The sequence below is a fragment of the Glossina fuscipes genome, unplaced genomic scaffold (assembly GCF_014805625.2).
Source record: "Glossina fuscipes isolate IAEA_lab_2018 unplaced genomic scaffold, Yale_Gfus_2 150, whole genome shotgun sequence".
Lineage (NCBI taxonomy): Eukaryota > Metazoa > Arthropoda > Insecta > Diptera > Glossinidae > Glossina > Glossina fuscipes.
The window spans coordinates 829480-843532 of NW_023998493.1; the positions used below are offsets into that span (position 1 = coordinate 829480).

The following is a 14053-nucleotide window of genomic DNA, read 5'->3' on the forward strand; positions in this document are numbered from 1 at the left end:
TTTTGTGAAATAACAGGTTTAACTTAATCCATATCGTTATAGTATACTGGAAAAAATGTCATGGGAGATTTTTATGAATATTTTTTCTCTTTTTTTAAATTATAAATACAGCTTCTTTTGTATTATTATTATTATTATTATTTCCGTACCCATCGCTGAAGGATGAAGGATGTATTCATTAAATCAAAACGTTTCTAAACCGATTTAAGCCTGTTGGTCGGTCGGTCTATATGATCTCTGTGGTCGCAAAAGTGAAGCTATCGATTTTTAAATTTAGCGAAAATATTGAAAGTTCTCTCACCCACGCCGATAGTAAAGCGTGAACTCAACATCTCTATTTCTCCAAGTAACATTGTATGGTCGATTTGAGTATAAAATAAAAGCGCTTTACAAGCATACACAATTTATATAGGCCGATGTTTTCTTTGCTTTATCTTCAGTGACGACTCACTCGCACTCGGAATATACTACTCCTTATATTCTTTTCATCATCGAAGGATGAGAGGTATATTCATTTTTCTTTGCAACGGCTGAAATGAAGGTTCAGAAATCCCGTAAATTGTCTTGGGAATTTCTTCTTGGTCAGCAACAAATTCTGAATTGATTTAAGCAATCCCCCGGTACGTCTATGTAATGTCTGTTGCAAACATTCTCCCGGCTCCGAAACTATTGACTTCAAACTTGACAGAGACATTGGAAGAATCTTGCGCGCAGGTTGGTATTGAAAAATGGTCGGGCCGGTTGATCGAAGAATGTGCCTTCAGTTCCATTTAAACTGATTTTTTCAAAAGGGATAAGGAATTGGTGTTTTATTCGTTACTCATAAACTGCAGCAGATAAAACTATGAAAATTTTAGCCTAAATTCTATGGGCGATTGTGTAATACCTCTACAAGACTGGCGAAATTTGACCTCGCCTACCCGATGTGTTAGTGTGTAAAATTTGAACTTTTTTTTAATGCCTTCAAAACAAACAGGAGCAAGTTCTAAATCATCATAAAGCATCGGAGAGTTTCAAATTCGAAAGGCACCTAAACATGTTCATCCGTCCATCTGTCCACCTGCCAAATTATGTAAACATTGTTATTGTCTAAATATTTGCAAAAGAATTTAAAAATGACCCAAACTGATCAAAAAACAAGCCTACAACGCCCACACTCCTACACAACAACAAAGGCTGTGAACACCCTTGGTCTTCGTGTTTTTTGCTTAGTGGTCCTAAAGTACAGCACGCACACACACTATAAAAACTAACCCGCTTTCATTCTGAAAATGGGAAAATGCAACCGCCCCCACCCAATATCATAGAGTATGAAAATGTAGATTTTTTCTTTTTTTAGCCTTTTTTTAGAAAAACTATGATAATTATAAAAGATTCGGTCACGACCGAATAAAAAATTTTCTTACGTTTTTTATTTAACGTTTTTAAGTTTGCCTTCAAAACGATTCTATCGGTGACATTACTGGGCCAGTAAAGTACCAGAATTGCAATTATTTTTATAGCGTCTTGTTTTCCAATCGAAAGTTTTGCAGTGAATTTAAACAGTGAAATTTCTTGGATTAGTTACGAATGCTTTTATGACTTTAGAGTCTTTTGTATAATTTTGGCCTAAAGTTGATCTGGATTCCGATAGGTACATCTACGTCTAATAAACATTTGACAAGTTCAATTTAAATCAGTAAATTCTTTTAGCAAACAAACATCTTCACTTGTGTATTTTATTAGATTTGCTTAATTCAGGAAACTGCTACTACTGTACGGAGAAAAGGAAAACGCAAAAATCAAGTTATATATAAGTAGGAAATCATTTTTTTGACTACAATATGTGTATGTGTGAACGCATATTTCGTATCTATTTTTCCTTAAAAGTTTTATACATTTTCATAAATAATTTGCATCGTGAGTAGCTTTTTTCAAGTTTAATATTTTTAAGCGTTTGTTGTTTTTTATTATATATCATAACTTGAATTGTCTTGAAAATGCAAACGAGTTTTTTATTATAATTAATACTTTTTTTTTTTTCTTTTTGAAATATATATATTTATAATTTTCTTTCTTTCCTTTTTCTAAATGTATTTTTATTTTAGATTGCCTTTATATTGATGGTTTTGGTTAATGTACACACGTGCTTGAAAGCTTTAAGTGATTTAAAAATAGATTCTCTAAAACTGGAAATTCGTAAACTAAACATTTTGTCTCCCACTCATTTTATTGTGGAATTTATGTTAGAATTAAAATATTTTAAATTACAAATATGTTATTATTATTATTAACCACTCATAAGTCGTTGTAAACATATGTTAAAAAAAAAAAAACAAACAAAATTTCATTTGATCACTAATAAGAAGCGTGCCATTCATTTTTGCTATTATTAACATTAAAAAAACACTTAGCCAAGCAGTAGTGGTATGTAATGTTGAAGTGTTACCTACTTTATACACATAATATCTCTTCCCCTCTTTTTTCACAATGTATTGTATGTATTTAGAAAAATTTCATTTGTACTTGTTTATTTAATTTGCACATAACATATGTTCTGGCCTGTTTAAATATTTGCAATTTATATATATATATATATATATATATATATATGTATGTATTCGTACTAGAAAGTAATTTATATTTTAAATGTGCCATAAACTGTGTAAAATTGATATTAATCGTCACTTACTAAAAGCCAAACAAAAGGGGTTTAATTGCTAAGTTCGCGAAAGCATGAACGAGAGCGCAGTATAAGATTTTTTTTTTTTACTATGATACCATCCAGTCCAACTTTTTTCCAGGCATGACGGCTATCTCTCTTATCAAAAACCTACTTTTTCCTTCTATATAGTTTCCTGTTCTTTTCAAGTTTTAATGGCTCCTCGGTTTATATCATTTTTTGTTCTTCGCATTCTCAAGAGTCAAGAGACTTAAGTAGAATTTGTATAATACAAAAAATGCGTTAGAGCAACAGGCGTGAAAGTTGACTTCTTCGACGTTATTGGGGGACGCGCCTTGTATTTTCTTTACTTCCCAAATTGATTACACCATCATTATATGCATTGGCTAAAACGATATTCAGGGGCTTCCGGCAGAGTGGCACCTGACTGGTCATCTGGTGGCTGAACTTGGCTTTTGCGTGACACATTCATGATGCATTTGTTTTGGCTGACAACGCTCTTTGAGGGTGATTACTAGTAGTCCATCGCCCGCAAGACATTTTCAGCAGTTAATGGGCTCTTTATTTACTTTTATATAGATGGGATCCGACTATAATAAAGGTGTAGACAACGAACTCTTAAAATTATTAAAATTATTATCCAGAAATGTTGCCACTTTTTTCTTCAAACAATCTATTATCTAGCACTCCCATGGATATGGATCGATAATAGGGATGTACGGGGTATTGCCGCTCAGCCAACGCAAATATTGCAAAACCTTGGCAATAGATCACAGTAAATTATTGACGAATCATATGATCCGCTAATTTAAATACGGCAAAGGCAAGAAACGGGCATTTATTGCTTAATATATTCTATAATGATATTAAATCATAAATAGCATTGGGATTTTTAAAACAGGACAAAGGAGAAGAGTTTTACGCTGTCGGCGTACACCGAGATTTGACTGGATTTGTTCGCGAACAGAGACCGTTAAAATATAGGATTAATAAAATAGCCGCTTAATTGACTATCTTGGGCAACGACTGACGTAGACCGAAAAATTCGTTAGAGTGACAATTAAAAAGCACTCTAGACAATCTATTACGGCAATGTGAGATAAAATTTCACAATTAGTGAAAAAGGCGCATTTGTGTCACATTTGCAAAAATTCTATAGTAATCTTTTCGTATTTAACCTAACTTTTGTGTTAACCAGGTTTTTTACAAAATCGTGCTTAGGTTCGGACGCTATTTGTTTTCTTCAAAAGTAATATTTGGTCCAACAAGACTACATATTTTGTTTTTTTTTGTGCGTAATTTAATGTATTTCTTGCACTTAGCACTTGGTAGATGACATTGTTCTCAATAACAATGTAATATTCGGCTCCTTGGCAGATTTAATATCTCAACTACAACCTCGGAGAAATTCAATTCTAACTCATGTTTCAATAATTATCTATTGAAATAGATAAATAAATATTGCTTTAGCGTAATAAATATTGCTTTAGCGTCCACTGAGCGAAGTTAACAGTTTTAGGCACGTTTCATCCCATCTATTCTCCTTTTTATAAGCATCTTCTCACTCATTTTATGAACAAATTCGAAAACTTATTTTTGCTCCTATTTTCTCTGCTCTCTTTTATGGGAGTGTTTTGTATAAGTTCGGACCAAACGGTCACTTCACTTTTTGCGACATTTAGCTAAAGAACTTGACAAGACCTACTAACTGCTTAACTAATAATTTGATCTAATGTCTATTCTGTGTCGACATGGTTTAAGAAATACAGTGTCGACATCTAGACGATGTAGGTGGGCGAAGAGTTAAGAAATGCCTGGCGCTTTACGGTTAGATTAAATATGCTTGATGCTTGACTGCCACATATATGTCGTCCACAGGCTCCATCTTATTTTCAATTACGATTCCCAGCACGTGCTATACAGTAGTGTGATTCAATACCAATCACTTGGGAATTTTCGCATGGTTACGGAAAGTGACCAACTTTAGTAAAATGAAGCTGTGATCAAAGTGTTAGGAACAGCAATTGATGTCAATCTCGACTATCTCAATTGCTCCAACTTAAAAACCAAAGGGTTGTCACAATTGTCAAACGTAATTTAAAGGAGATGTTTAAAGCCGTGAAAAAAAAATGCTAAAATTGAAAATGTTTTAATTAAAATGTAAAAAATTCTCATTTCACATTAAAGATGAAGAAACGAGATTCATATACAAGCAAATGGATTAGCTCATAGGCTACGTTGCAATACAGAAATAGTCGATAAGGCTCATGTTAAGTCTTTGTAATCATAGAAATAATCATATTTATTCTGTTTGTAAGTTTGATGATGATAATTATCCGCTTACATTTTGAAATGGATATATATGTATATATATATAGATAAACATATTAAACATATTTATTAATAATTTGATGTCAAAATTCCATATGATCGATCATGTTAAAACTGTGCGCACAATTAAAATCGAAAAAGAGAAAGTTTTTCTTTTGTTAAACTTGGTTTTTATCGTACATATACCTAACCTTCAAAATACTATTAGAACATATGCTAAATAAACCCTAATATTAAAATAATTAACCAGTAAAAAAAAAAAAACAAAAAAAGTTATAAACATTTACAGGTTTATGTTATTGCGTTATTTATATTATATTATTCCAAGCCAATTAAACGCTAAGTATTAAACTGTGAATGCCAATCGCTTTCATTATATGAAAAACTAAAATAAATTGCTCTCTTTTTACCCTTTCCCATCCACCCGTCATTGCCTGTCTGCAGCATTCATTTAACTGTTTGCACATATTACATAGTTGTTTCGTTTAAAATCTTTTCATTACAAAACTTTCATTGTACACTTATTGAGCTAATTTTAAATCATTTTAATTTATTGTAACTGCATAACGTATCTGCTTATAAGAAGGGATATTGTAATAAATTAAAAACAGAAGACAAATTTCCTTTGTACATAAATTTCGCTTGTTTTAATTTAGTTGACAATTCATTTAGTTGTATATGTGAAAAAAATCTTTGGGAGAAATAATCATCTCATGTGATAATGTTTGCTTAAGCAAATGTTGCGAATTATATATTAACTATCATTAAGATTTAATATTTTTAAATATATTTTATGGATTACTTACATTATGTGTTTTTATTTTATAATTCATATCGCAATTAATTTCGGATCAGATTGAGCATAACTTTCAATAAAAGAGTGGCACAAAATTCAATCGGATGTTTCTTTTTTTTTTGGTTAGTTTTAAGCAAATTTTACGGTGAATACGGAAAATTCTAGCACGAGATTAAAGCCTTTCAAATTAAATAATATTAGTTGCTTGCATGTGTTTTGATCATTTTTTCACTTGAAAAATTGATACAATATACATTGATCAAAGTATTTTTTCTCATTTTCTACAACTTTTTCCCATTTGTCTGGCAACGTGGGATACCGTGTCGAAGGAACGATATTACTTTGGCGGCGATCCATTTTTGCACTTTTTCAGCATTTCGAAACCGCGTGCTAGCCCATTCATGCTGTGCAGAAGGCGCTATGTCTCGTGAACACGCTAGCTGCGGCAAAACTTTCCGGTCGAGCTGTAACAGTGTATTCTTGACAACTCTTGTAGCGTGTGGCCGAACGTTGCAATGTGTTGTAATGTTTGCATCTGCTAAGCCTTGCAAGTCGTTGCCAAACTGAAACTTTTTTGGTCCTCTTTGTCGTTAGCATTAAAATCGCCACTTTTAAATCGTTGAAACCAAAACTTACAATTGGGATCTGAGCAAGCAGCATCACTATAAACATCCAAAGGTGTTCGAGAAACTTTGACATAAGATTTCTTTAAATCAAACAACAAAAGTAAGGAATGTCGAAAATGCAATTTTGAGCGTTCCATGATTAGCGTCTGTATACACTGAGCAATTCATAATAGTACATGGAAAACAGTTACTTTAGGTATATAGAGGTCAAAATCATTGAATTTAACCACTGTGTACATTGCTACTTCACATTTTTTTGTTGTTTTCACCAATAGGTGTCGTTGATCAAAGCAAGCAATGCAAGAATCTATTAATAATTAAAAAAAAAAAGAAAAGATACTATATTCAGTGCAGTAGTTGGCGTTTTTTGCACTTTTTTATTGGAGGAGAGGGTGACACTTCATATCCCCCGCACATCGCACACTTTTCAGATCACATTTATACGAGTTAGCAGAACTTCGTAAAAACACATTACACCCACCACTTGTAATCACATATATCGTTGTGAGTTCAAGAGATGAACAACAGATATATAGGCAGACAGAGAAAGATGGTTATATCGATTCCGTCATTCAAGATGATCAAGAACATGTTTGATAAAATCTAATATACTTCTCGTAGGGTGTACAAGAGTGTATTCAGTTTGTGCGAATGTTTGCAACATCGATTCAGAATCACTTTCCGAATTGATCTAAGCTTCGCTGTCTGGCTGACCATCCGTGCGCCCATCTATCCTCCTTGTGTTTAACTTACAGGTTGCTATTTTTGGAATACCTTGATGAAATTTGACACACCAACATGTTTTGGCCCAAGGACGAACATAACTCATTATTTTTAAAAATCGTTATGTAAATAGCCACGTTAAACGGAATGATGTGTAGTACTTAATAGTGGGGCCTGGCTCACAGTATTTTTTATTTTTATTATACCCGATACCATTTGTGGTCCAAACTATGTTGAGCTTGTATGAATGTATAGATGTACTTGATCGATTACATATTATTATATCGATTTAGCCTTTTACGCCTGTCCATGTTTAATGTTCGCTCATGGGTTTTTCCTTTCAACCTACGAGTCCAAATTGTTAGGATATTTTGACGGCATTTTTTACTTTAACATGTTTTGGCCCAAGCGCGAATGCCGTTGAAAATAGTATGAATCTTTGCAGCCCCATATGACGCTTTATTTTGAAATGCTTATTACGTGAAAGAAAAATGCAATTTTCAGCGTTTTTCGGCAAAAATTACTGAGCAATAGTATAGTGGCAAAAGTAAATCCTTACACGGCAAAAAGGTCTAGTTTTTAATATTGAAATATTTATTAAAATTGTTCCACCAAAGTAATTTGAACTAAAAATTAATTGTACAAAATTTGTGTGATTGGTGCCAAGTATTTAAACGTTGTCCTTACCCGGCTATAAATTTTTACTTATTTTATATATTATTTTACTTTATTAGGTGTCGAAAGCATATTCTTCGAATTCCTCTTCTGTAAGGGATAGCGCAGAGATGGTGACCTTATTTAATACTTTATATTATTTTCCATAGAAAAATATTAAAATTTCTCTTATTAGTAACGTATCGATCGGTAATTCCTAGGATAAACATCACCTCTAACGAAAAAATATGTGTTATTGTTAGAAAGCACTAACTATCAAACGGCGGTCGTTCAAATTCCAAGTTGTTACGAGTCACGTACGGGTCGATGAAGCTAAACGCACTGAATGTTCAAAAGAGTTATATCAGAAAATATCAAAAAAAAAAAAAAAAAAAATCGTAAACAATGGATTTCATAATTAAAAAGCGAAGCTGGAAAAGATAGCTGACATCCTGAAGCCATCATCGTGTTCACTATTTTATGTCGAAATTTTGCCAGGAGAAAGCTAGTTTTCAAATGGGTACAGCGTTTACTCTCAGTGGAACAAAAGCACCGCCACAAATGCAGCAAGTTAATCAAATCTGGCGCGCAGCAGCTATCATTGTGGTCTAATCTCAAAAAGATATTCCGGTAGAAAATTTGGTCCAAATGATGAGACGCGTCAAAGAAAGCATGAGCCATCTTCCAAGCCACTGTATGAACGAATACAATGGCTTTATTGCCAAAAAATCCATTTCACGCTTTACTAAAACGATCGGTTTGAACTATCGTTAGACTCTTAGCAAAGATCTTTTGGAGTTTGAGGATAGAAAAACTTATGAAATTTTCCTCCAATTCAAACGTTTTCTTTTGTCGAGATCATCTCTGGAGCTGTGGTTCTCACGTTTAGGTGTTTATATATATATATATATCTTTTCTTTGTTATATATACATATATATCTTTTTTTTGTTTTGGAGTTTCTGCCCAGCGCTTTCTACATTTTGTTTTTCTTCGTTTACTCTAGCAGTAAATGACAAGAGGGTAAGCTTCCAGTCCATTTTATTTTAACGCATTCCATATTGAGCGGATTTTCGCAGCCTATATACTGTACAAAAAGGGGCTTCGATGTGCTTGAAATTTTTTTTCCATGTTTTTTTTTAATAAAGTTTCAGATATAAAATTTTAAAGATATCTTGTGTCACATTTCTACACGCATGTGCTATAATATAATATTAAAATAACTCGATTTTTTTCTAATCTCTTTTTAAAATTACAGTTTAATTGTAGCGTAAAGTGAAGAGTGCACACACATATACAACAGAAGTTGTACACAGCATTGTATAGAAAAGCCGACAAGAGAAAAAAAATAGAGAGGGAGGGAGAGAGAAAGCAAGAGAGAGAGAGAGAGAGAGAGAGGGAGAGAGAAGAGCAAAGAGGGGGCATATGACTGAAAATTCCATAATCAACTATATATTCCTTTACTTTACCGCACATCCATTATTAAAAAGCTGCCGGAGGGCAAAAAACGTTTTTGTTAGCCATTATGTTAAATCCAAATCATACTGGTGCGACGCGTAGACCTTTCTCTCGTAACGGTCCTTCTACACGCAATCATCGCAGTCGTATGCTTTTCTCGCCCCATAATCATCCACACCACCATCATCACCATCATCATCAGCAGCAGCAGCAGCAGAATAACCATTATTCGTATCAACAGCAACAGCAGACGCACAGTCATCAACAACGTGCGAATGGCAATGCGCTAAGTTCCGGTACAAGTATTAACCAGAATACGGGTGCTTCGTCCGGTGCCAGTTGGTTTAAGGACAGCAACAACAATAACAACAACAACAACAACAATAATAATAATAATCTGGATAACTGGAATTTACTTGGGTAAGATAAATACGTTTTACAAATTAAGTACAACATCCTCCTCCAAACAACAAAACACACCTTTTTATTATTATGATTATTATTGTTATTATTGAATAATAAGTATAAGAGAATAACATAAAGATGTGTCGAGAGAAAAAGGAAACCTTAAGACTTGGAACTTACCTCCAAAAATAAAATATATGTATATAGACATATATATTCTATTAAAATGATATCCTTTAGCAATTCCTTACATAACGTTATGAAATATTCAAAAGAAAAAAAAAAAAAACAAAAAAAGCAAAGCAAAGAAAACGAACAAGTTTACCTCCCTAACTGTCCATATTCAACTGAATCCATCCACTCACCTATACACCATCTATACTCTCTTGTTTGTTTGGTTAACAAATAATCCACGCCTTGGTTTATTTTTTTTTTCGTTGTTGTATACAAAATGCTTTAGGTTAAAGGGTGAATTTTGTAATAAAGCAAAAAATTTAAAAAAAGAAAGTTTTCAATAAAAAAATTAAAAACCGTTTCTCACATTTTATGCATTCATTTATGTATTTACGCTCAAAAATATTAGTCAGTGTCACATTCAGTTTGCTGGCTCAATAAAAACGTTAGTGAAACACTTACATTGGCTTATAAAACTAAATGTGTTTCATGCGTATCTCTCTCATTCACTTACTCACTCAACCAACAACAAACTACTACTTCATTGCAAATTATTATGTATTATTTTTTAAGCATTATTTCATTATTTAGTTGACCTTATGTTGTTTTTGTAAAAATTATTATTCTTTTAAATTTTTATTGTTTTTTCTCTTTCTTTCCCTTTCCGTGTCGTCTCCCTCTTTGTCTCATTGGAGAGCACTTAATTTAAATGTGTAAATTTTCTAACTACCATAAAGGTATACGCATCAAAAACATTCTACATGTACATATTCGTTATGCTTTAAGTACAATAAGTGCTTATTATCTGAACTTGCCGAAAAATTGTGGCATAGCTTGAACTACTTGGTGAGGCTTCTAAGTAAAAACATAAAAATAGTTATAATCCGCTCACGGAATCTCTCTCGAAATAAATAAAAGATTTGAACACATTTCAGGAAGTGGGGCAATATATCACGCGATCGATATCCAAGATTTTCTTAAAGCCGCAAACATATTCATTTAACTTGTCACATAAACCATAACAGGTTAGAAGTGAACCAAGTGAAATGTACGTATAACATGTCGGTCAATAATTCCCGAAACTAAAACATTAATGTCATCTCTTATAAAACATCGATATTATTTTTAGAAAGCGCTAACTCTGAAACGACGGCTATCAAAATTCCAAATTATTTCTTCACGGCAAAATCCGAATTCTGTGTGTTCTTTAAATGCTGCTTTTTATTGAAAATTCTTGTTAAAAGCAAACGTTTTTCGGCGATTTGATATGGTGAATAAATTATTTATAATGATTGATGAATTTCGGCACACGAAAATTTCATTTCCAAGCGGGTGTCGTGTTCATTCACAGAGGCAAATATGCAATGTGTAACAAGTCTTTGACTACTGCAGCAGAATTGCCTGAACTGAAGTTGCACTTCCATCCATCGTATTCCCCATATCTGATCCTTGCATGAATCAAACGATGAATTCGTTGCGGCAACGAACGCGCTTTGCCGGTCTTGACAAAACTACAACCAAACGTCTCAATATTGGAGAACCCTTAGTCTGCTTGCATCTCTCTTAAAGGAGGCTATATTGGTAAATAAAGTCGGATTTTGCAAAAAAAACAGAAAAAATTTTTATCACTGGACTTATTGATCGATGTATTGCGTAATCGGCTAAGCAAATTTATCCAAGGCCGCTCGTCTATCCGGACTTTCTCCTTCTCTTGTTGGAACTGTTACGTCCGTAATATCCATTAAAGGGGAATCTTGGAATTCGGTGCAGATTGCGATGCATTACAAACCAAGCTTGGGATTAGCCTTGACCAAATACAGTACGCTGTTGAGGGATCCAACAGTTTCAACGGCGTTTTTTACTAAACACATTTCAGCTTAAGGGAGACATGTTCGAAATTTACTTTAAAACAAAACAAAAAAAAACTGATAGGATAATAGTAAACATGGTCGTTCCATTTCGATTAACCGTACCTCGTATATAAATTTGTATGTATGCTTGATTAGATTCCAACAGGAAAACTCCATCCTATACTCTCACTCCACTTGTTTTGGTTTGTCTTGCAAAATTCACAATCCCGTGATTTGTAGAATTATGCTCAGATACTCTTAGTTAACTTGTCCAGTAAAAGAATCTCAACGAAAATCTGAACACTATTTCTATGGCAAAGTATATATATGGTTCACGAGGGTTGATGGTTATCCCAGGCTCGCCGCAAGGCAAACGTAAGCTTTTCTTCATATCAAGTTTATTTCATAGTTTTATCTACCTTTCATTTTCTCTTTTCACGTGCACCTTTAATAAAACTGATAGATTAAAAAAAAAGAAAATTAACTCATGTTTTGTAGTATTAATAAAACGCAAGCAACGAACTAATGCCCACCACCAACACAATAAATAAACAAATAAATAAATAAATAAATCGCTAACAATATCTTCTGAAGTTGTTTAAATGAAATTTAAACTCGTAATGCTATACATTAAATAGCGGAGAAATGAAATTGCATGAGAAGCATATTTTCAAATATTTATATTATATACCTGCTATACAATATACGTATACAAATATATGTTTTTAATTTTGCACTTAATGGAGACATTAAAAAAAAAACAATAAATTAAACAAATACTTTTTTTTGATAAATGTTTAATTAAAAGCTTAACTTATTTTCACGTGGCTAGGTCTAGTGTGTGTGGGTTTCGTGTTAAAGTTTCAAAAAAAAAAAAAAAAAAAAAAAGCTAAAGCATGTTAAGAGTTCTTTTGTTTGCTTTTAGTAACCAATAAATTTCACAGAAATGATCTTCAAAAAATTAAATTGTTCAAATATATACGATTTTAAGAAAAATTTTTCAGACAAATATATTTTACATTCTTTAATATTACGCATACATTTAATCAATTTTTAAGAAAAATTTATAGTGAAATTCGTTATCTTAGCAGGTAGAAGTGCTTATTATTTATTTATTTACTTATTGTTTATATATCTTGTAAATACCTTTACAAAGGCTGCCAGATAACTTAATTCATACGCGTGCAGGCGGATGGACGTGCTTATTATTTGGTCGTAAAAGCTAACCACAGTGGCTATTCCAGGGTTTTTGAATGGCCAAAGTTATTGAAACAGGTAGGCGAACAATTGCGAAAGACATATTCCCGCGATTTATTCGTGATAGTTCGGCTATCTCAGATAAAGGAAATAAAGAAGGCTAAATAGAATGCTAAGAAGGACGAAGCAGCTATATTTATGCCTACATCTCCGGCATACTAGGTACCTATAGTTAGTAAGTCGATCATATTAATCAGATTGCATAGCTAAGAAAGAAAGCAATAGGGAGACTTAATTGACAGTAAGCACTCATCTAACAAATAAAAGTAAGCGAGTACGATACCTTCAGTTTATCGCCAACAAGTGAGAGGCGTGCTTTACTACCTGTTATAGATAAGGAAGGTGAGCAGAGGAGGACAATAAAGGCGGTACGGAGGCATATGGGCCTAACCGGATATAATACACAATCGCGCAATTTAATTGAAGTAAAAGCGTCGGGTATCTTCTTTATTTTAGAAAGACGGGGAGCGTGCTCTCTAGCTCACCTACATAGGTGAGATGCAAGCAAACTAGAGGCTTAGAAGGGATGTTGGCCGATCCACACTGATGGCTGAATCACACAATCATGTGTTGTTCTTATAACCTAAAAGTGCGAAGTTTAGCTTAATACTAGAAGGTCAGGGGTTAATCTTACAGCATTAACACTTGCTCAACTTACTTACTTAACTTTCGATACTTAATGTGAAACTATGCGCTTCTTCAGGAGGTCACTAAAGCAAAGAGACTTCGATTAACGATTCGGAACGTAAAGGTTTTCGACAGCCGAGTTATACACGAGAGCACTGACTAACGAAAATAGTTAAAATCCGCGATGGCTAAATGACCAGAAAAGCGAAAGATGCGTCTCTTATCAAATTAACCTATACGAACTTGTTATCCATGGAGAAGACGCGAAACATGGACGAATTTTTTTTAGAAGTTGTGTAGTTCAAGCAAACGCACTCAAAGGAGCTCTCTCGCCAATTTAAGCGAACAAAGAGGGAAAATCTATAAAGATAAAATGATTCGTTTCCTCCCTTCCTGCTTTATTCACGAGAAAAAAAGTTCGCCTTGGGAAAAATTCGGTGTTAGAATCCCTAAAGAAGTTCTTGTCGAATGCGCAACTATGTTAGTTTTCCG

The 14053-nt window shown here is 33.3% G+C and overlaps 1 protein-coding gene across 6 annotated transcripts in view; it reads left to right on the forward strand.

Annotated features, from left to right (window-relative positions):
- Positions 1-14053, forward strand: part of LOC119641469 (E3 ubiquitin-protein ligase Arkadia) — a 65681-nt gene that overhangs the window by 36301 nt on the left and 15327 nt on the right. For 4 of the 6 annotated variants that reach the window (XM_038040179.1, XM_038040180.1, XM_038040176.1 and 1 more), the window contains exon 2: positions 9049-9668. In XM_038040179.1, the coding sequence (XP_037896107.1) occupies positions 9316-9668 (353 nt within the window). In that variant the 5' untranslated portion in view covers positions 9049-9315. Of the gene's footprint in view, positions 1-2087; positions 2225-9048; positions 9669-14053 lie in introns of all 6 variants that reach the window. The other 2 variants (XM_038040177.1, XM_038040178.1) reach the window with 1 other exon arrangement.